At 39.2% G+C, this 24,216-nt stretch overlaps 1 protein-coding gene across 4 annotated transcripts in view; it reads left to right on the top strand.

Annotated features, from left to right (window-relative positions):
• The window catches only part of WIPF3 (WAS/WASL interacting protein family member 3), a 48,227-nt gene that overhangs the window by 12,251 nt on the left and 11,760 nt on the right, over positions 1 to 24,216 (top strand). For 3 of the 4 annotated variants that reach the window (XR_016281933.1, XR_016281932.1, XM_089533017.1), the window contains exons 2-3: positions 7,360 to 7,681; positions 23,622 to 23,754. Coding sequence is in view for 2 of the 4 variants with exons in the window: in XM_089533017.1 (XP_089389143.1) it covers positions 7,412 to 7,681; positions 23,622 to 23,754 (403 nt within the window). In the remaining 2 variants the exon portion in view is untranslated. Of the gene's footprint in view, positions 1 to 7,359; positions 7,682 to 19,259; positions 19,380 to 23,621; positions 23,755 to 24,216 lie in introns of those variants that run through there. The other variant, XM_089533018.1, reaches the window with a different exon arrangement.

The raw sequence follows: 24,216 nt of genomic DNA, 5'->3' as shown, positions 1-24,216 counted from the left end.
CATGTCTTCTCATGATATGTCCAAAGTATAACAGTCTCAGTTTAGATAACTTGGCTTCTAGGGAGAATTTAGGCTTGATCTGCTCTAGGATTCATTTATTTTTCTTTTTAGCAATCTGTGGTATGTGTAGAACCTTTGCTGAGTACCACATTTCAAATGACTTGATTCTGTTCCTTCTTCACTGTCCAACTTTCACAACTATATATATATAAATTGAAAATACAGTGGACAGTATTCAATTATATATCTTTACACTTCAGGATTTTGTCTAGTTACTTCATAGCTGCCTTTCCAAGTCCTAGTCTTCTTCTGATTTTTTGACTGTAGCCTCTATTCTGATTAATGACTGAGCCAAGGTATAGGAAATCATCTTCATTGTCTGCTTTAAAGTTATGTAAATCATATGTGATCATTATTTTTGTTTTCTTACTGGTCGACAGGAAATATGCCTTTGCACTTTCTTCCTTGACTTTGTTCAATAATTGTTCCAATTCTTTGCTATTTTCTATTAGGACTATCATGTCATCTGCATATCTTGTATTGTTGATTGTCCTTCGTCCAATTTTCATGACTGCTTCCTTCAAGTCTAATCCTTTTTATATAATGTTCAGACTACGAGTTAAACAGATAAGAGGGTAAAACACAGCCTTGATTGACCTCTTTGCCAATTGGAAACCATTCTGTTTCTCTTTATTCAGTCCTGACAGTAGCTTCTTGTCCTGAGTACTGGTTATTCATCAAGTCATGGCACACCCCTTTCTTTATGAGTAAACCATTTATTTTCATGATCTACACAATCAAAGACTTTCATATATTCTGTAAAGCACAGGCTGATTTCTGAAATTCAGTGGTGCACTCCATTATTCAACATATACTTGCAATATGGAGTTTATCACACGGGGGAGAAAGTGTCATGCTCCTGTTTTTTTTCCTGTTACCATTGCGCAATTGCAAAGATGATGATCACACAACGTCAGGATGAAAGTGCCATGTTCCCATCAGATTGTATTAACAATTTAAATTGTTAATAACATCTCAAAAGTGCAATCTAAATGTTATTACCACAAGTGTGTGCTTACAAAGCATACAATTGTGCAATTGCGCATTTCTGCAATTTCAGTTTCATTCCCAGCTTGCTATTCAAAATAACAGCAATGATGATTTGGAGGGAGGGGAGAACCACCAGGATATCTCTTCTGTGCCTGTGCAGAGGCTACAAAAATAGAATCATAACACTTCAGGTATATACACTAAAAGTGCTATTCTTCTGTAATTACAGTGGAACTGCATTGTTTTTGGTTTAGGTGTGATCATCTCCCGTTACTGTTTCGTTGCTATTGCACTGTTGTGTAAATGTGTAATGGTAACAGAAAAAAACGGGATCGTGACGCTTTCTCCCCCGTGTGATAAACTCCTATGATCCCCAGTGACTCTTCCTTTCCTCAACCCAGTTTGTACAGCTGACATTTCTCATTCCTTACATGATTAAAGTCTTTGCTGTAAAATTTTGAACAGCACTTTGCTTGTTTGGTTAATGTAACAGTCCTGTGGTTACTGCAATCCTTGGTGTCCCCTTTTGGGGAGATTGAAATGTACTTTGATATTTTCCAATTTGTAGGACATTCTTTTATTTTTGATATTTTTTGACAGATTTTAGTTAGAACTAGAGTAAATTCTGTCTGTGTCGCCTGAAGCAGCTCTATTAGTGTGTCATCTGATCCTAATGATTTATTTCTCCCAAGTATTCTGAGTGCAGCTTCCACTTCACTTTCTAAAACTGTGCGTTTATCTTCAAATGGTTTTTCCGCCATACTACAGTTGGCCCTTTGTTTTCACGGGGGGTCCATTCTGGACTCCCCCCCACCCGCAAAAGCAGAGGCTCATGCTTATTCAAGCACCATAGGCTTGAATGGAGCACACCCCCATGTATACGACAAGGGCGCTTATATTCAAGGGCGTGGATCCCAGATCCGTGCACTAGGAGGGGCGATTGTATTTATACTATTGCTTATACATATGTACAGTCGGCCCTTCTTATACACGGATTTTTTTATACATGGATTCAAGCACCCACGGTTTGAAAATGTTCAAAAAAATATAAATTTCAAATATCAAACCTTGATTTTCCATTTTTATATGGGACACCATTTTGCTATGTTATTATATTTAATGGGACTTGAGCATCCACAGATTTTGTTATCTACGGGGGATCTTGGAACCAAACCCCAGTGTATAACATTGTTATTGCCTTGTTATTGCCTTGTATTATCCCCTCTGTTCTAAGCCACCTAGATTCCTAGTGATTGGGCAGCATAGAAATAAATCCTATTATTATTATTATTATTATTATTATTATTATTATTATTATTACAAGGGTCCACTGTACTACTACTTATAATAGAATGGTGAATTTAAGCCCTACTGAGATCGGAGGGTCTGTTCTAAATCTGGAACTAACCCATAGTTTCATCTAGTAAATTTCCTGTACTGAACAGGGGGATTGGGCTACATGACATTGTTGTTTTTTAGAGTATTGTTAATCTGAAAATAGTTAGTGCTGAATTTATGCATAAGCTAAGTAAATTACAATTTAAGGTCTCATATTATGACAGGCTTCTAAAAAAAATCACTAAATTTAAAGGTTTTACATCAGTGTGTTTAGGTGTATGTGGTGCATGTTGAGTGTTTAGCTATGGCGCTTCTTAAACCTGATGTGGCATTCAGCTTCGGCATCTTGATACTACATGGGATATAGTGGACCCATGTGGTTTTGTCATGCTGCCAGTACAGCACAAGGAGAAACAGCATGGAGCGGAAAAACATTTTTAGTAAGGTCTGAAGAGTGTGCATAATGGGATCAAATTGTACAAGATTAAATACCAAGCAGACCTACAGCTGCTCCTGGCTTTTTCCTATTACTCACAGAGGCAGGATGGAGAGTGAACGTGTGCTAAGTGTGCATTGAGGGAAGAGTACAAGCTATGTGGCTATGGGTGGAATTATTTGTGTAATATTTCCAAGCATGATAGGGAAGGAGTTGTGTAGGGAGGTAGAGGAGCTAACAGTATTGTTGTTATAGACATTCAGATAACGTTACTGAGACAAAAAATGGAGATTGAACTATGACAATTACCAGTATGTATCGCTAATAATGTTTAGGCCAGCAGACAATGGTGGAGCTTTGGATTTCCTTCTGCATTCCAGGGTATCCTGGAATTCTTCAAGAAGATTAGCAGACAAGAATCAAACTACCTGTGATTAGGAACTATGTCGGTTTTCTTCTACCACAACAACAGCAACAATGGAACATTAATAGCATATGACTTTTGTAGGAAGTGTAAGGGGATATTTTGCTTCCCCTGAGGCTAGTAGGAAGCACACAAGAGGTATGTAGTGAGACAGAAAGAGTTCCACCTCTTGCCATCCTGCATTCCCAATAAAAATTATTCCCACTTGGGCTTGCTGTAGATAATTTTTTAAAACACAACATGCTGCCCACATTTAATGTCAACTGCAGCTTGGCTGTAACTACAGGTTGAGACTTCCTTATCTGGAATTCCAAAATATTCCAATACCCAAAACTTTTTTCATGGCTGGCTGGGATAGTGACACCTTTGCTTTCTGTGGTTCAATGCACATAAACTTTGTTTCATGCACAAAAGTATTTAAAATGTATAAAATTACATTCAGGCTATATTTACATGAAACATAAATTAATTTTGTGTTTAGACTTGGGTCCCATCTCCAAGACATCTCATTATGTACATATATGCAAATACTGGTGTTCCAAAATCCATAAATTATGAAATCCAAAACACTTCTGGTCTCAAGCATTTTGGATGAGGGAGACTCAACCTGAAGTTTGGTTGGTTATCCACAAAGCCAGATTATCAGTGGTTCAGTTGGTGCAATTACTCCAGGCCCTTCACTGGCTCCAAAGGACCAGTTCCAAAAAAGAAGAAGAAAAATCCATACCTTGCTTTTTCTTCCTCAGTCGCTTCTTGAATCTTCCAACAGATCTATTGTCATTAATATTTTGAATGTTATATGAATAATTGAATAGAATTGCATGGAGTCAGGCTGCTAGTCTCAAAACATTTATGTGTTGCAGTCTGTTGCATTGTATATTTCTTTTAGTATTTATTTATTTATCTGTTTAATTTCTGTACCAGCACTTCCAGATGGTGTACACAAAGAGGGCCCCTGCTCCAGGGCTCCAGTCATCTTAATCTAGCTTTGTTATCACATTTCTTTGCAGTATATGATCACAGTGGGTTCTCAGTGAATTATGGGAGTAGAAACCTTGGTTCTCGTGAGCCTAGGGTCAGTTTAAGACCCCCATGACATGATAAAAATGTGCATGTTTCTAAGAATTGTGTGCAGTTTAATAATTTAGGAACCCCATATCATCTCCCATGGAAACCCACTGAGTGACCTTGGGCAAGTCACACACTCTCAGCTTCAGAGGAATAGCCACAACAAACCCTCTCTGAAGAAGCTTTCCAAGAAAACACTATGATAGGTTTGTGTTAGAGTCACCATTACTCAGAAACAAGTTGAAGGCACATGACAGCAGCAAACAACAACTGTTATATGGTTTCCTCAGTTTGTATATGAATCCAGCATTATGTAAGGGATATGTGTATGTCTGGATTCAGCAGACCTGGAGTGTACCCTGCGTGAACAGAACGTGTGTACATTAATACTTGCCCAGAATCATGTTCTCCTTATTTGTGACAGTTGTGCTGGTTTCCTCTTTCTGCCAGATCACTATGAGATGAGCAGAACACAGAAAGCTCGAAAGCTACAGAGGTAGAGAACTAGGAATTCAGATTTGCATTAGAGAATTTCTTGTGTCACCATGGTACCAGTTTTCAGCAGAAGCTTTTGTTTTTCACTGTAGAAAAAATGTGTTTGTGCCTGTGCTTCTAAATAATTCAACTGAATTTAATAATTACAGTATAATCTATTGTGTAAAAATATGGGAAGCCTGAAGGGGGGCAAAATAATGAAGATAGAGAATGCATTACATCTTTATTCACGTTGTGTCTTAAGCTTCTCTTTCAACTATAGCATTAGGAGTATTATTATTTCTAGCATTACCTTGGATGCTAGACCAAGGGAGCCTGTGAGTTGGTATCTAGTCTAGATTCTAGTGCCCTTCTTTTCATTGAGCTCACATTTGGTGGGGGAAAGAACTGGAAAAAAAGGAGGCATGGGGGTATGTATTGTGCCAAATAAAAGCAGAGATAGGGAAGATGATGTTGGACTGTAGCTCTCAAAATTTCTTGGCAGCATAGCCAATGGTGAAGCCTGATGGATGTAGTCTAACAAACATATGGGGAGCCAGTGTGGTGTAGTGGTTTCAGTATTGGAGACCAAAGATTGGAGACCAAAGAGAACTAGGTAGAAAGATTTGGTCAAAAGGAGTTTGCCTTTGCCTTCCTCAGAGGTTGAGAGAGTGGGGCTTGCCCAAGGTTACCTAATAGGTTTCCATGGCTGAGCAGGAATTCAAACTCAGTCTCCAACACTATGCTACCAGGAAAATTTGAGAGCCACAGTCCAACATCATCTTCCCCATCTCTGCTTTTATTTGGCACAACACATATCCCTCATGCCTCCTTTTTTTTTTTGCAGAGTTCTTCACCCCCAAATGTGAGCATAAGGAACAGGTGGGCATCGCCTAGAATCTAGACCAAAGACCAACTCACAGGCTCTCTCTGTCTGAGATCCAGAGTAATGCTAGAAATAATAATACTCTTAATAATATTATTGAACTTTAAGACACAGTGTGAATAAATGGCCTTAGAGTCATCATAGAAACTACTTGAAAGCACATAACAGCAACATATTCCTTATGTAAAAGAAAACCCAACCCAGAGTATGAAGTTGTGCACAGAGCATTGCCTTAAGACTTTTAACATATTGTTTATGAACTTGACTTTTAAGACAAATTATACTTTACGAAGTAGTAAGAACATACATGGACAAATGTGCATCGATTGACCATTTTGTGGAAGAGGTCTCACTAGCAAAGTTGGCCTTTCAATTTAAGATCATTGCTAGATTATTGTAATCTGCACTGCACAGCTGGAATTGTACGTTCAGAAACCTGACTCTTGAACATGAAGATTGTCGAAGGTACCCCCACACACACACACACACACAAGAATTAACCTCAAAGAAGACGTCGGAAGGGATGCATGCCCTAAGTAAGCCAGTATCATGAAGAAGCTGAAGTATCATCAGTTTGCCATGAGTATCAGAGAAGGGTATGAAGCTATTTTGTGCAAATTTAGGTTCCTGTTTTGCTTCTCAGATGAACTAAGGTCTCTCGAGCCAAGTCAGGTGTTAAATAATGGCTCAAGAAGGCAGATACAGAATTGAAGAGCAAGGAGCCTCTGACACCTGCATGCTCACCAAGGAATTCATTGCCAGAAGTAGAATTCCCAAATAAATCTTTATACACACAAATCTATTTTCGCCAAAGCTTTGAGTTCAACTGCCTAATTTAGGAGGAAATAAGATTTTTTTGTTACTGTCACTATTGTTAAGCCATTCGGAATTACAAAAAAAAAATGTTATTGCAAATCAACCAGACCTACCAGTAGAATCCTGATCATTGTATAGCAGTGATAAAGGCCAGAGAAAGGAGGAGGCTTCCCAAACCTGATATAATCAATATTACTCCATTTCAGCAGCTGGATTTGGGTGCGGGGGAGCAGTAATGCATAATCCTCAGTGGAGTGGTAAATATATTGTGTCATATTGGAGTTCAAATCACTGGATTCCCTTTCATTTTAAGAAAAGAAATAAATGGGCAAATGGAAAATTGTATGTTAGCGGGGAAAGGGTTCTGCCTAGTCTTGTCTCTTACATTCATTTTTCCTTAGTTCATGCTGTGACAGGGTGGGGTGGGGGCTGGTTTAACACCTCAGTGAGAACTAATTAAAGACAGGATGACAGTTCTCATGCTTAACTACTGTTTTCCCATTTCCATTGAGCAATGTTTTGAAATGTCAGGATGTCTTGCAATTGCTTGATTGATTATTATTATTATTATTATTATTATTATTTTTAAAAAATAAAAATAAAAATGATTTCCATTTTAGTTTAGCAATGATTTTATGGAATTGCATAAATGTTTCTCAGACCTTAGACAACTGTTTTGAATACGTGTGTGTATGTGTGTGTTATGAGGGTGGGGAATGAGAAAAAGTGAAAGCTTATCCCATCCATCCACCCATCCAGATCTATGGTGTATGAAAAGGCTTCAGCTTTACAGAACATCACTCTAGAAGCCAATTCTTCTCAATTTATATATTCAATGTAAATTGAATTTTGTTTTTTCTCCCACAGCATTGTGTCTATAACTGAAAATAGAAATAAACTGAAAATAGAAACCTGAGAGATGCCTGTGCCACCTCCGCCGCCACCTCCTCCCCTTCCACCATCTCTTTCCGGAGGTCCACCACCTCCCCCTCCTCTTCCACCACCATTTTCTGGAGGGCCACCTCCTCCTCCTCCACCACCACCTCTCCCAACACCTTCTTGTGGAGGACCACCACCACCACCTCCTCTTCCATCACCTTCTTCTGGAGGACCACCACCACCACCACCTCTTCCATCAGCATCTTTAGGAGGTCCATCACCACCACCCTTGCCATCTTCAAGTCCTCTGGTAAGCTTTTTCTTTCAATTTGGATACATTATGAAAACCATTTATTTATTTTATATCCCTTCATTCTCCTAAGAAGGGACCCAGGATAGCTTACAACGAGGTTAAATAAGATAAGAACTGATGAAAATTGATAATAAAAGGTAAAAAAAACCCACAATTAAAGAAGGTAGAATGTGAAAACACCACTAATTTTAAAAGTAGAAAATCATTTTAACAAATAACGATACAGCAAAAAATAAAAATACAGAACCACCAACCCAAAGACTCTTCTCCACAACCAAATAATAATCAAATGTCTGTTCAGATAAAAAGTTATTTATTTACCAGTGAAAGAAGAGCAGAAAAGGGACCAGCCTGGCCTGCCATGGGAGAGGATTCCACAGCTTGACATCTCTCCTATGTCCTTAACAGATGGGCCTGTGACTGTGATGGAATTGACAGAAATTCCTCCTCTAAGAATCTTAAGACTCAGGCAGATTCATATACAGAGATACAGTCTTTCATACAGTCTGGATCTGAAAAATAAAGGACTCTATAGGTCATAACCAAGAGCCAGTGTGCTGAAATGGTTTGAGCATTGGACTACGACACTGGAGATCCAGGATTTGATTCCCTGCTTGAGCATACAAAATCCCTGGGTGACATTGGCTGTGTTACACTCTCTCAGTCTCAGATGGCAATGAAGAAATTTGCCAAGAAAATCCTATGATAAGTTTGCCTTAGTGTCATCATAAGTAAAAAATGACTTGAAGGCACACAACAACAACTACAGGTCCTAATCAGGACTTTGAATTGTGCCAGAAATAAGCCAATAGCCAATGAAATGTTTTCAACAAGGGAGTTACATGCTCCATGTAATTATTTTGGACCACCTGAAGTTTCTGAACAGTTTCCAAAGGCAATTCTGTGTAGAGAGTGTTACAGCAGTCCAGACCATAACCATTTTAGATATCTCCAGGAATGGGTGCAGATGGTCTGCTATTCTTAATTGTGCAAATCCACTCCTGGCTGCTGCTGAAACCTGGGCATTCAGTTTCATGGCAGAATCTAGGTGTAAACCCAAGCTGTGAACCTGAGATTTCAGGGGGAATATAATCCCTGCCAGCACAGGCTACCTCCATACTTTCTGACAGAGCTTGAGACTAACCAGAAGTAATTTTGTTGTGTCTGGATTAAGCCTCTGCTTGTTCATTTGAATCCTGCCTATAACTGACAGTGAACATTGGTAGAAGATGGAAAAGGGAGAGATGTGTATGTCATCACCATATTGGTGACATATTGGCGACACTGAACCTCCAAACACTCAACAGTTTCACATATATGGGGAACAATATCAAACCCTGAGGGACTCCACAAGTCATACAGTTGAACAGAAAACCCCCAACACAACCTGCTGAGTTTACCTCTTCAAGAATGAGCAGAACCACAGTAAAACAGTGCCCCAGCCCTATCCCAGATGGATACCACAATGATGGTATTGAAAACCACTGAGAGTTCCAGAAGAACCAACAGGGACATTGTCCCCTTGCCCAGTTCCTAGAGCAGTCATTTACCACATCAACTAAACATGCCTCAGACCCATAGCCAAGCCTGAAACTAGATTGAAAAAGATCTGTTTAATTGAAGACTGCAAGGCACATTGTTTAAGAGTCTTTGGAGTTTACGTGAACAACAACATTTATTAGGTTTATAATACTTTTTGAACAGCTACCTCTTCAGTCTTTCGATGAGCAAACCACTCTTAAATTTTTCTCCATTATTTAAAACAATTTTTATATTGTCAAGTTGTTTTTCTATCCACTTGTAATGCTTTTTCATATTTATTTTTAGCTTGCGCTGTGCTCTTAACAGTAGCAGCATTTGATCTGATTTATTCCTCACAGCAGTGCTCACATTCACTTTAAAGTAGGTTGTTTATGTTTTTCTGGCAAACAGTGGACAAATGCAGCCTGGGGGTCTCATGTTGTCCCACTACTGTGTTTTGTGGTGCTTGACCCTGGACTGTCCTTTTTCTGGCCAAATACAAATAAGGTGAATTAACTCTCCTGGAAACTGCCACAAGGGGCAATTCACTTTCTAAACTGGCTACATGGTCCTATTGCTCTGTTTAATGTCTAACAATGCACATTTTTCAAGGCCAGAGGTGAACTTCAGATCACTTCTGAGATAAATGGATTTGAATCAAACACAAGATTTAATAAAAGAGTTAGAAACACATGAATAAAATAGAAATTGTGTTAGACTATATAAACGTATACTATAATTAAATTACATATGTAGATAATATGAAGCTACATATATACATGTATATTATTATAATCAATATATCTATTCTAATAGGATTGAGTAAAGCTCAGCTGAGGCCCTTTAAATGAAAGGGAATTTTATAAAAATATATAAGTTAGTAAAAGAAAGAGTTTTTAGATAAGCTTTTTATAACACTGTTATAAATAATATTAAATATTAAATATATTATTTTATAAGAATAAAGGGGGGTTATATTGTTGATAATAAATAAGATGCACTTATAAAATATGCTGGACTTAGTTATTTTAAATAGTATTTTTGTCACTGTTAAGATTATCAAAATGGCTAAGTGTTCTGTTAAATAAATAAATAAATAAATAAATAAATAAGACTGCACCTGGAAGTCAAGGACAACTTTGCAAAGAAGGAGGCAAAACAGTTTTTGGCTACATGTATAAGGTGTATACAAAATATAAGTGAGTTTCATGTTAATACTTCAGCCCCATCCCAAAAAATATCTCATTATGTATATGCAAATATTCCAGAATCTGAAAAGAAAATCCCAAATCCAAAACTCTTTGGGTACCAAGCATTTAAAATAAGAGAGACTTCACCTGTTGAATGACTTCTGTCACTTTCAAATAAAAACACCTCCTTACATGTAACAGAAAGTCTGGCATCTCCATTGTAGGTGTGAAAAATAGATGTATTATTACCATTTTTAACTTTGGAACATCACACAGAAAATTACATAAAGTGCTTTGTGCAGGCTGTGTTCATTTTTTTAAAAAAAAATCTTTTAACCTTTATTTTTTACTTGGCTGTAAAATTGTATACTTGAATCCCACAGTAACTTGTCTGGAAAATTACTGTGAGTTCCTGTATTTTTAGAGTGGGTGTTCTATTATTCTGTCTGATCAGTGCTGTAATATGAGATGATCTTCTTGAAGACATCCTGCAGGCAGATGGTGGTAAGGACTCAAATAATTGGGAAGATACTTATGATCATACTCTAGTGTAGTCTTTCAAACATTGGAGGGTGCTGTCTTGCTTTGACAAGATGGAAATAATTAATGCTTTTCTAGAACAGCACCAGCTTGCATTGCAATAACGTTGAACAAGACCTTCCTTTTAAGAAGAAAAATGTAAACAGGGACAAGATGCTGAGTGGCAAAGGCAAACAAGCGTGGAGGGAGCTAAATTTATTTTCTTTGCAGACATGGACAAAGTCAGAATATGTCCAAATGTCAGGCACTGGGAAGACCCTAGAGACAGAGTTTGGAAATTTTACTTTTTTTCTGACATCTAAGCCTCAGAAACCTCCACGCAGCTCGGCCACTTCATGCTGTGAGACTCTGAAACCTGTAGACGGGGATAAAAAGTTGTACTGGCATGTGTTGGTTTTCTCTTTAAATTATAGTATTCATGGGCAGATTCCAATATATAAAAATCATATGCAAATCTATGTCTTCTTTTGTCCTCCGTCCTGCTTTGTTTGATAGCTGTTGTTGTACATGACAATAACCACAATAACAATGTCATTACTTACTTATATCCTACCTCTTTCCCAGCCTTGAGATACCAGATGGCTTATAGAAACTAAGACAAATACAGATACAAATTTGCATAATTAAAACATACAATTAAACTATTAATATAATTAAAAGCAATTTAAAAGCATACACATTTCCTTTGTTTAGGTGATGCACAAATTGGCTCTTTTAGGCAGCAGCTGTGGATAGGGAAATGGGTGTTTTGGCAAAGTCCACATTCAGTGTATGAGTTGCTCAAGCTGAGAATAAATCTCTGGGATTTGAGCTTGATGGAGTTGGGTCCTTTGTGGCAGGTGACTGAGTGCTAGTGAACACTCTTGAAACACAGAGCTGAGTCTCCTGGGCTTGAAAAAGGAGGTGGCCAGGGCTTGGAAGAGTCATACTTTGGATTATTACTACCAGCACCCCCCAGCAGCTCAATAATGCCTGGGAGATTCTGAGAGTTGTGTTCCAGAAAAGTAATTTTTCCAGGATCTTCATGTAGTGGAGGTAAGGTGCAGAGAGCACAAACTTAGGAGATTTCACAGGGGTGGGCCATTGACCACTGCAGGTCCATGAGCTGTTATCTGCTCATCCCTGGTGAGGTTACACAAAAGAAAAAATAATTATAGCCAGTTGGCACACACATGGTGGCGCTCCCTGGAACATTGGCAAAAGAAATTGCCAGTCTTCTGCATCAGATAGTTTGGGATACACTGGGCTGAAAACTTTAGTTGATTAAACCAGCAAATGAATCAATTAAATATTTTCAGATCTCTATTAGCACTTTGTCAGTAAGCATGAAGGATATGCTGCTGTTCATTACTCACACATATGCTAGCCTCCACTCTGTTCCCATATGGAAATGTGAAGGGTTCCCCCCCTTTTTAATATTTTGTATATTTTCATGTGTAAGTCTAGAAATTTTATTCAAAAAATTTACCAAAAAACCCAGAGTCAACTTATCCATGGGTCAATGTAAGTACTATACTTTAAATCTGTTTTTAAATGGAACCATCCCCTGGTGAAAGGCAAGAATGTAATTTATCCTGGAAGCACTAACCTCCTTCCCCGTTCTCTCATCCATCCAGCCTTTAGTGTGAGTACAAACAGTTATGCCTGCTGGAATTTCATAAATTCTTTGACATCATTTTCCTTTGCTTCATCCTTTAGATCCTTTGTTACATGCTCCTATATTTTACCCTCGACTTATCCACAGGTCACATCACAATCCATAATTTTGGCCCCAAAACCTGTTCTCGACTTGAGGCCAATTTATAGTTGAGTATATTGCAGTATACTTCCTTTTCAGCAGTATAGTTCTCAAGGAAGAGAAAGAGAAAAGACTTGTAACCCAGATTTTAAGAAGGGTACTGAAAAGTTCAGAATAGCAGCATGGCTGTCCAGGGTTGAAAGGGAACTGGAGCGGTTTGCAAAGCAAATGGTCCTGTCTTTCAGCTCCTGTGTGTACTCCTGAAACATGCCTTTCCTTGACAAACTGCTTTTAAACACACACAGAGACACACATGGATCTTTGAAGTGCAGTTTAGGAAGAGCCTCACCTTCATCTGCCCAGGCTCATGATAAAACTTCTTAGTAGTCTGTGGTGAGGTGGAAAGATGTTCCCCTTCATTGTGGAGCATGCAGCATTGGCTTTATACAGTTTGCTATTATATATAGCTGTGTGGTTTGCAATGTGGGCCAGAGGTGCCTAAAATTAGCACCAGTAATTATATTTTGTCATGTTAGATGAGACAAGAGCTAAAATACACCAAGAAGAGTAGGAGGAGCATGGGTGGCAAACAGAAGACAATTCAACTGTTGACTTGCTTGATCTGCCTACACCCTACAGTGTTTGACCTTTAACAATTAATGTAGAATTTACTACATTTACTCAGACTGTATTGAGTCATTTTAAAGCTAAGGAATGATTAATTATAAAACAGCTTCCTTGTCATTCACAAAGAAAATATTGATTAATTCTGTTGCATGCACTATTTTGGTGAATGTTTGCAAAAATTCATTGCACCTTTTTCAATAAGCTGTTTGCATAAAATGTCCTATAAAACAATTGCTTGATAGCCCTTTCTTTTTAAAATTCCCTTCAATGCCTTCCTAATGTTGTGCGGAGCAAAGTCTATAAAAACATTTTGCTGCCTGAGGCAAAACTGCCAAAGTCAAGGTGAATAATACACAAGACCAATCCAGTTATTTTAGCAGCCGAGGCAGAAAATAGCAACAGTTCTTTTCTCTGTCTTCCTGACAGTAGCAATGTGTATGCATGTGTATGTGTTTGTATATGTATCTTCAAATCACCTGTTGACTTAGGATGGCCTCATAAATTCCATAGGGGTTTCATAGGAATAATAATAATAATAATTATTATTATTATTATTATTATTATTAATACCCTGCTCTTCAGCCAAGGATATCAGAGCGGCTTACAATTTGTAAATTAGAGATTTCCCTGCCCTCAGGTTTACAGTCTAAAAAAGACAAGACACAAAAGGAGAAGGGAATGGCAGTAGGGAAGGGGAAACGTCCAGGAAATGTGCTCTCCCTCGGAGGCCTGTTGGAGCTAGCCTGCCTTCCTCTCGCTCAAGATGGTGGATGAAGGGAGGGCTTGTCTTCTTCCAGGAATGTAAAGTCAAAGGCTTTCATGGCCAGCATCCATAGTTTTTTGTGGGTTTTTCGGGCTATGTGGCCATGTTCCAGAAAACTCAGAATACTTTACCAGTTCCTTCATCTGAAATATAGCCTACAGCACGTGGTATTCATTGATGATCTTTCATCCAAATACTAACGGGGTCTGGCCTTGCTGAGCTTCCAAAATCAGATTGGATCTGATGCCTGCAAGACGGTAAAAGTACCATTGCAGCAAACAATTTGCTGTCCTTTCATGACATCTCAACTTTGTTGTCTCACTCTGCCTAATGGTAGGACTGGCCCTATTGGAGAACTGCTGTGTGTTGACTTTGCAGTGGGATGAACATTACTGCCCAACATTACTTTATGGCTGTTCTGTGTAGCAATGAGCTGAATATCACTAGAATGACTTTGAGGATGGATGGTGTATATCCTCCTAACTCCCCCCCACACACACACACACCTTTCATGCTTCCCAAAATTTACCTTGACTTTGCAAGGCAACAGAAGACAGCAGCTTTTTCATGCAAATTCCTACGCATTTCAGGAAGTTAAGGGAGCATCAGCTGGTTGCAAAAGCAAATGATTTAAGGCTGCAGCAACCCTGATCTCATACCATGGACAGTGCTGAGTAAATCTGATGATATGCAGGCCATATCATCTAGAAAGTTACAGTTGTCGAGCCCCGTATTACAGTACTACAACATGGAAGTTAGTGGTTTAGCTTATTTCTAAATCATAAGTATTCAAAGGGCAGACTTTTTATTTTTATTTTTAAAAAGAAGAGGAGGAGTGACAACTGCTGTTTGTAAATAGAACTAGCCAGACATAGCCTGTGGCACAGCCAACCAGTGCTGGTACCTAAACCAGATGGATCCATTTGTTTTTGTGTTGATTTCCGTCAATTGAACAAGATAACTATATTTGATGCTTACCTCATGCCTGAGGCTGTTAACTTCTTAGAGAAATTAGGCCAGGCCAAATACCTGTCTTCTATAGATTTGACAAAGTGTTACTGGCAGGTAAAGTTAAGACCTGAAGACAAAGAAAAAACGGCCTTTGCGACCCCAAAATGATTGTTTCAGTTTACTCAGATGCCATTCGGGTTGCATGGAGCCACGGCAACTTTTCAAAGACTAGTAGATTATATTTTGAGGGACTTGGGCTTTTGTGCAGCCACTTATATAGATGATATTATTATTTTTAGTGCCTCTTGGGAAGAGCGCTTGCAGCATTTAAGAGTGGTTCTAGTGGCCCTACGGACAGCAGGGTTAATGGCCAACCCAAAGAAATGTGCTATTGCTTGTCGCACTGTCAAATATTTGGGACATCAAGTGGGTGAAGGAGAAATCAAACCATTCAAACCATAAAATTGTACAGGTACAGGATTGGGTAGAACCTCAAACAAAAAAGCAAGTTTGACAATTCTTAGGTCTGTCCGGGTGCTATAGGCAGTTTATTCCCCATTTCACACATGTGGATGCTCCCTTAAGACTTAATTTTAAAAAGTAGACTGCGAAGGGTAACATGGGGCCCGGTGGAGCAAGAAGCTTTTGAGTGGATTAAAGCTTATTTGAATAGCTACTCTGTCCTTCTGTCTCCTGATTTTGATGGGGCAGTGCTTACTCAAGTTTGGGATGATGGAGCGCACTCTATACTGTATTTGAGTAAAAAGCTGATAGCAGCAGAACAAAAGAACGCTGCAGTGGAGTGGGAAGCCCTTGCTATTAAGTGGGCTATTACCACATTACGTTATTACTTGTTGGGTGTCCCTTTTACTTTAGTCACGGATCATGTTCCTTTAGTGTGGCTTGCTTCTATGAGAGATTCCAATCCCCGACTGACTAAATGGTACATGCAATTACAACCTTATGCCTTTATTGTACAACATCGACAAGGCTTATTACGTGCTAATGTCAATTTTTTTTCTCGCCAGGCCGCCTGGACATCGTCACGCCCTGCAGCCCTCTTGGCGGGGGGGTTATGTAGCCAGGCAGGGGAGGAAGAAGAGAGGGTTGATCGGGCAGAGCCGGGGAGCAAGGAGAGAGAGGACCCAGGAGAATCCAAGGGAAGGGAGACTATGCTCCAGGGGTGGGATATAAAAGTTGAGGGACAGGTGGATGCGAGAAGGGGCGGCGAACGCAGAAGACGAGGACGTGCAGAGGCGGTCATGGCAGGGCGAAACCGAGTAATCCAAAGCCCAGGAAGGGTAGGCTGTCCGGTTACTTTGCAAGGGAGGCACAGCTTATTGAGAGTGGGACCCCATGTAGAAGTAACATTGCCTGACCCCAGGAGAAAGGGAGACTTCAGGTATCCAGAGGAGGGAGAGTGGCGGAGACAGTCCAAAGAAACTTTGAAAGGAGAGTGGTGGGACCCACGAGGTGACCAGTGGGAACAAGGTCCAGGACCGAAGTTGGAGGAAAAGGTTGAGACAGAACAACTGGAAAAGTGTATGTCGGGAGGCTATACCAAGGAAGAACCCGGAGCTCAGTAAAGGAACTAGAACTTTCGGAAGTTATGTGGATGTACCTTCAGTGATGTAACTGAGGGTCCATTTGTTCTCGTGACTGAGACTTAAAATGTTATTTTGGGCTGTTAATTTGAAGTAAAGTTTGGAGCATTCAGTGCCGGCTGGTGTGTTTTATTGTAACTGAAACCAAAAGTAGTTGCACATGTGCTGTGGCCATGTCTCAGGGAGTTAACGCCCTGCCCACAAGAACTAATTAGCAATGATGTAAACAGAAAAGCAATGCTTTTTTGATAAATCATATAACATATGTGATAACTATCTGAAGGCAGGACCTTCTTCTGTGTATGTGTATAGTGTTACTTTTCTTAAAGATGTCTTTGTTAAAGTTGTGGGATAGGGGCTGTATCAGAAGGACCAGCAAGGGACCTAGTTCATATGTGTGAATTTATGTACATATCACTAAACTAAAATGACTTGCCACCCAGGCAAACCAGCTACATGTAGAGGCTTGTCTGATGGAAAAGTGGAGTGGGACAAATAGGCGAGTAACACTCAGAAACGAAGTGGAATAGCGGGCATCCCAAGTAACAGATTATTAGTGCCCATGATCCTGATGGCATCAGAAAGTCAGTGCTTTGAAAAATGAGATTTTGATTGATATCTTCCAGAGTCTACTATTAAGCATGACTATTCCAGGCATAGGCAATGTCACACTTGAGCTTTAATGTAAGAGAGGGAGGTGGGCTCCAGAGCCAAATAATGCTTGTCAACTATGTTCAGAAAGAAGAGAGAGTATGGTAGGCACACCATCCTTAAATCTCCTCAGTGAACCAGATTCATCTCCACAATATCCATTCCTATGAGAATTAATAGCTCTCTGGTTCAAGCATTTATTTCAAATAACATTCAGAGATCCAGACAGATGAACCTTTCATTTTTTTTAATTAAAATTTTATTAATACATTCTAAAACAAAACATGACAACAAACAGTACACCAAATCAACAATACAGGCAGTAACCCAAGCAAGGCCCTAGATGAACCTTTCTAAAGAACTTTTAGCCTATGAAATGCATCCCTCATTCTATCTCTTTTAAAAGGAAAATTTAATAAATACACTCATTATCTAACCTGACTTTCCTTATGTAAGAAATAATAGAAAATCCCCTAATGGCTGCCAAGGAAATTGAGAACCAACTGTTCACGTTCTGATTTCATAAGCTAAGGTCATGGGGTTTAATTTTATTCTCATCTACCAGGGCATTGATGGAATTCAGTACAGTGAATGATCTTCCCACATTTAGATTCTTGGCAAATGGCCAAGACGGGTTTATTTTAAAAAGAGAAAAGCCAAAAGGTATTTATTCAAAAAGCCCCATATATTCTATTTGTTCCCTGGACTCTTAAAACAGTAACTGAAGGTTGTGAACAGGCACGTGCAGCAATATTTAAAAGAGCCAGTGTGGCATAGTGGTTTGAGTGTTGAATTTAAGACACTGGGAGATGAGGCTTCAAATCCCCACATGGCCATAGAATGATCTTAGGCAAGTGACATGTTCTCAGCCTCAAGAGGTAGGCAAAGACAACCCCTTCCCTGAGAACAAATCTTGCCAAGAAAACATCATAAAGTTAACGTAAGTCAGAAATGGCTTGAAGGCACACAACAACTACAAGCTCCCAATCCCTCATTCTAAAAATCTAAATTAATAAATAGCAGCAGTAGCAGTTTGTAAGAACAAGCAGTGGTAGTGGTTTGAGTGTTAACCTAGGACTCCAGGAAACCAGGGTTCAAATCCCTAATTGGCCATGGACAAGTCACACTCTCTAACCCTCAGACTAAGGCAATAGCAAATCCACCCTGAACAAATCTGAAAACCTGTATCTCAATACAAGTCTACCTGTGGCTTATAAGGAGGGCTTTCATGCCCATCTCACTACCCGCCCAGGTTGAATGGTGAAGACATGAAGGAGAGCCTTCTTGGTGGCTCCTGCTAGCCTTTGGAACTCCCTCCCAAGAGAGATTTGATCTGCCCCCTCTCTGCTGTCATTTCACTGGCAGGCAGACCTTTTTGAAGATTATCACACCAGCACTTACCATGGGGTAAGCGCTGGTAAATAACCTCTAAAATGTCATTGTCTTTTATTACCTCTCATCTTAAAAGCATCTCCAGGTTTTCACACTTCTCACAACTTGATCATTCCTATTGGGCAATTGTCTGTCATAAACTGTTGCTCCTCCATGATGTTGACCCCAATAGATGTAACCTAACCCACCATATCATTAACATTTTGTCTATCTGGAGGAGAGCCCATACCCTTCAATTGTGTTGCCCAGATAATGGAAGCACCCATTATTGCACCGACAAACAAGCCTTTTTCTCGTGACTCGATGAATGAAAAAAAACATAAATAGAATCTTACATCTGTATTTAAATCTGTTATCACCGCAGCCATATTTTGACAATTTTGCCATGATTTTCTCTTCATAATGAAATTTTCATCCAGAATTCCCTGCTTTCTCTGTTCTTCCCAGTCCTACCCCCATAAATACTCTCCTTATTGACAAAAAATCTAGCCACTGTGTGGCATGTACAGATAACACAACCTGTAGTCATATGAACCCAGAAACAAAACCACAGCTGCTGTTCTAAATTTAAACCAAAGAACCTACTCCGGTCCTCTTCTAACCCCACAGCAAAGCTGCAGCAAAACCTTCTGTGGCAGTTGCTAAGAAAAATAATTTGAGGACAGGATTGAAAATCAAAATATACTTTGTTCCAATTATGTTTCTTCAGTTTTTCACAGTAAGTATTGTTTTATTCTTTTTGAGAGAAGTAATTGGTTGTAAATTCCACTATAGCGTGGGCTGTAGCTCTGCTGATATGTGCACCATTCCAATTTCAAAAGCTAGTGGTAAATTAGTGCATCTGTGTGTATGTGTGTGAAATCTCCCAAGGCCTTTGAAGGTTCAATTATCTAGGTTAATTTATAAGAAAGTATGTTCATCAGAGCCTGTCTCTTTTGCAATAAATGTAGTCATAAGAATACAAGCTATTAATGAGATTTTACATCATCTCTCAGGAATGTTTCTGATGCCGCTGTCGCCCAAGTGTGCCATCTAGAGGAGCTAACATTGAATAAAAGAAAAATTAGCAGCTGGTGGTTTAAAACACATGCTTTCTAGACAATTGCTACTCAGAATAGCAGCCCAGGGACCAGTAGTAGTCCCTGAGCCATTTGCTACCAGTTCCTAGAGAATTTCCAGGGAGGAATGAAACAATTGTAGTCAATGAGCACAAATATGGTACAGGTTGAGTCACCCAGATGCAGAAATCTAAAATCCAAAGTATTCCAAAAACCAAAACTTTTTTACATGGGTGGCTGAGACAGTGATACCTTTGCTTTCTGATGGTTCACTGAGCACAAACTTTGTTTTATGCACAACATTATTTAAAATATTATGTATAAAATTAACTTCAAGCTATATGTATAAGGTATATATGAAATATAAATGAATTTTGTGTTTAGACTTGAGTCTCATTTCCAAGATACCTCAATATGTACATATATGTAAATACAGGTATTCCAAATCTGAAATCTAGAACACTTCTGGTCCCAAGCATTTTGGATAAGAGAAACACAACCAAATAATAATTGCTAGTCCTCCACATCATGGAGCTGTGGGGTTTATCTATTCATTCATTTATTTAATTTCTGTGCCACCTTTCCCCCCGAAAGGTACCTAAGGCAACTCACAAATGAAGCCATTTAAAAACTTTACAATTAAAAAAAACAATTAAAATCATTTAGCTAAAAACAGTATAAAATTATGTTACAGTACAAAAGTTAAAAACATAAATAAAGCACACACCCCATACAAAAGCCGTCCTTACACTCTAAGGCATGTATGATTGTTGCTGGTTTGGTGGTGGTGGAGGAGGAGGATTTATATGTTTTTTTAGATTTTTAGCAAGTGGTTTTTAATAATATCTGCTTTACATATTAAATTTCTTTAGCATCTTCCATCACACATATACAAAACTCCAAAAGTGAAGCCTATTACTTTTGTGAGCCAAGGTTGAGAATGACTTTTCCAAGCCCACTGGATGAGTCTAGTGTTGAGGAGACATTTACCACATCACTGCACCACACTCTTATAGTGCTGCTATTCCACTTTTACTGCTCTGGCTGCCTCCTGTTGCATTCTGAGGTTTGTAGTTCAGTGAGGCTTAAGAGCTCTCTGGTTGAGAATTCTAAATGCCCCTCCTTAAACTGCAAATCCCAGATTGCAACAGAAGGAAGCCAGAGCAGTTCATGTGGAATAGCAGCTATAAGTATGTTGTACAGTCAGTTTGTTAGACCCACATCCCCTGAAACCCAATCCACCTCACTCTTCAGACTGCCCCAGTGTTGCCATGGTACATAGGCCTGTGCTGGTCAGGTGAGAGAAAAGCAACCAGTCCTCTTTTACACTGAGATACAAGATAGCAATCAGGAAATAGCATCAGTGGCATCAGAACTGTCACTGCTTCTGAGACATTCATTAAGGTTATTGTTGTGTGCCTTCAAGTAATTCCTGAATTATGACAGCCCTAAGGTAACCATATCATGGGGTTTTCTAGGCAAGATTTGTTCAGATTGCCCTTACTATCCTCTGAGGCTGGGGTCACCAAGTGGGTTTCCATGGCCAAGTGGGGATTTGAATCCTGCTCTCCCAGTATCCTAGTCCAAGTTCAAACCTTACACTACATTGGCTCATTCAAGTGAGGACTGTCTGCAAAACAGAGATGTCCAGGACCTAAAGACAAGGGTGGGTAGGGCAAGTGTAGCCTTTCAGATGTTGGGCTGTAACTCTCATCATTTGGCTATGCTTAGTTCCACTGCTGCTGTAGAGCCAGCATGGTTTGGTGGTTTGAGCATTGGACTATGGCCATGGAGAGACCAGGATTTGAATCTGTACTTGGCTGTGGAAACCTGCTCTGAACAAATCTTGTCAAGAAAACCTCGTGATAGGTTTGTCATAGGGTTGCTATCACTTGGAAACAACTTGAAAGGCCACAACAACAAGCTGAGAATCTGAACAAAGCGAGATGACTTACCATATGGATGCCTGTCTTTGAGTGTATGATATGAAGAGTGTTTATTAAGTGCTAATGATCTTTAAGGGTAAATGGGATATGCAACCACTCAGAAAAATCAAGAATATGGAGGTTATTTCAGAATGAATAGATAAGCTATAGAGGTCTGCATTCACCAGTAGTTGTAAACGGAAAGAAAGAGAACTGCCTCCTTTTTTTCCCTTTGCTAATCCAAAGATCACTGCTTATTTTCTAGAATGCATGTGGGCATGGACTAATGGAGTTGTTTAAACATTAAATGATGTGGCTTGTCAAACCTTCTGACCAGGCTTGTCAAACCTTCTGACCCCATCCCATGTGTGTGCTGCTTGTGACAGTTGCGATAGAAACATTCATGGGCACCATGATGCCAATGAAGATGTTCTTAAGAACATTGGTAATACAGAGAAGCATGGAAAGTATTATGTGTGCTAAAGTAATCATCCAGTTCTTAACTCTGGTGATGAAGTATGGTTACATAGGTGAATTTGAGATCATGGATGTCCACAGAGCTGGAACAATCTGTGGAATGTCAAGCATCTTAAGGTGCCCTGCTACTTTAGTAGTTCTAAATTAGAATACTTACTGAGGTTATAGCACTTTTCTATTTGCAAACTTGCATTTCCATTCATCTTCCAAGAACTTATTTATTTTCCCTTGCTTACGGTGCTTACGTGCCACTGTGTAGCAAAAACGTCTATGGCCAGATCTCAAGAAACAGGCCACAATGGCAACAATAACAAGCAAGATGCTTTAAATAGAAAAGATTAAAAGTGTTGAGGAAAATGAATAAAAATAAATATTATTAATTGTAACAATATTAATACTTATATTCAGTGTAATATTTATATAACAATTATATTCATTTAATTATTTGCAAATTTATAATTTATTAATGATTTTGAAATGTTTGATTATTGTTATAATATGTTATGTCGTGATTCCCCTTGGCTGATTTGGAAATATAAAAAAATACAGAATTTGTCAGCTAGAAATTTAACTGCTTGCAGCCACAATTGTTCACATTATTTCAGTTGTACAAGTTCTGTACTAATTGCCTTTTTGTCTCCAGGCCTATTCAAGGTGCCTTCAAACTTTTTCTGATTTATAGCAACCCTAAGCCAAGGTTTGCTTGGCCGTATTTGGAGGTTTGACTTTGCCTTCTTCTGAGGCTATGACAGTATGACTTGTCCAAGGTCACCCAGTGGGTTTCCATGGCTGAACAGGGATTCAAACTTTGGTCTCCCAGTGTTGTGGTCCAACTCTCAAACCACACTGGCCCTCTCAAGGTGTTAGTGCTTACCTATAAAGCTCAGCACAGCATGATGTCAAAATACCTGAAGGAAGACCTCTTCTGATAGCATTGGGCTCATATCTTAAGACCTGCAGAAGTCTTATTCAATTATGCTTTCCTTATCAGAAGTGTAGTATGTAGCTGCAGAGGAAAGGGTTTTCTCAGAAGAGGCACTGCAGCTTGACTAGACCCTCTTTAAAACATTTTTGGCAAGTTGAGATATTTTGGTCTATCTAGGCTGCGCCATGATTCAGGCTGTTCAATGAGTTTGATTTGCTGTCTTCAAATATGGTTGTTTGATGTTAGTTTTGTGTTTTGTTGCATAAGACTTTGTTATAAGTCACCCTGGAATCTAATTTAGTCAAAGACACATTAGAAATATCTTAAAACCATAAATAATAAATACAGTAACATGGGGCATGTGGGTAATCCAGAAGGCTCTGCATAGACTGAACTATCTTGGATATTTTTAAATTTTGCTTTGTGCTCTTCTTTCCTGTGCATCAAACAGAATAACAATCACGGGTGGCAATCAAAGACCATGTGGTTTTGCCTGCATTCACTTTCTCCCCGTGCACCTTTTATTTGCATCCTTTGTTGAACATGCGAGTCTCAGTGTCTGCTCTTTCTGACAGGCCAACACAGAGCCACCGAAGCTGAAAAGGGAGGATTCAAAAAGCCGGAGTGCTTTGCTACACGAGATCCAGAGAGGGACTCGGCTAAGGAGAGTAACACAGATCAATGACCGAAGTGCACCACAGATTGAAAGTGAGTCTTCAGCATCTGAGAATTCTCAAAGCAGTGGGAACACAACCATTTTTAGGTTGAAATCCTTCTGAGTAGAGAACTATTTTTGAAAATTTATTTTTGGCTTAGTTACAAAATTTGAGAAATCACCCTGTAAATAAGCCATTCATATTTGTCCTGAAAACTACTTATTTAGGTCTGTGCAACCAGTTCTACTCTTTTCTCTAAGGATCCGTCATACCACCCCAAACACACCCAGTCTCATCTGATTTGGGAAGCTAAGCAAAGTCAAGACTGCTTAGCACTTACTGTATATGTCAGATCACCAGGGGATACCAGGAAACTAGGCAGTGCTAAGAAAGCATCTTGCTTGGAGAAATACTGCTTTCAGGCAGAGTTGACAATACAGGATAGATAGGCCATTGTCTTAGGAAGCTTCTTATGTTCCTATCATCTAAGCTTCCCCTCTAAATAGTGTGTTTT

Source organism: Sceloporus occidentalis, unplaced genomic scaffold, assembly GCF_023333645.1.
Source record: "Sceloporus occidentalis isolate IW3139 unplaced genomic scaffold, rSceOcc1.0.p SCAF_7, whole genome shotgun sequence".
NCBI lineage: Eukaryota > Metazoa > Chordata > Lepidosauria > Squamata > Phrynosomatidae > Sceloporus > Sceloporus occidentalis.
Note: the sequence above shows the minus strand (reverse complement) of the source record. Positions and strands in the feature narration are given on the sequence as shown.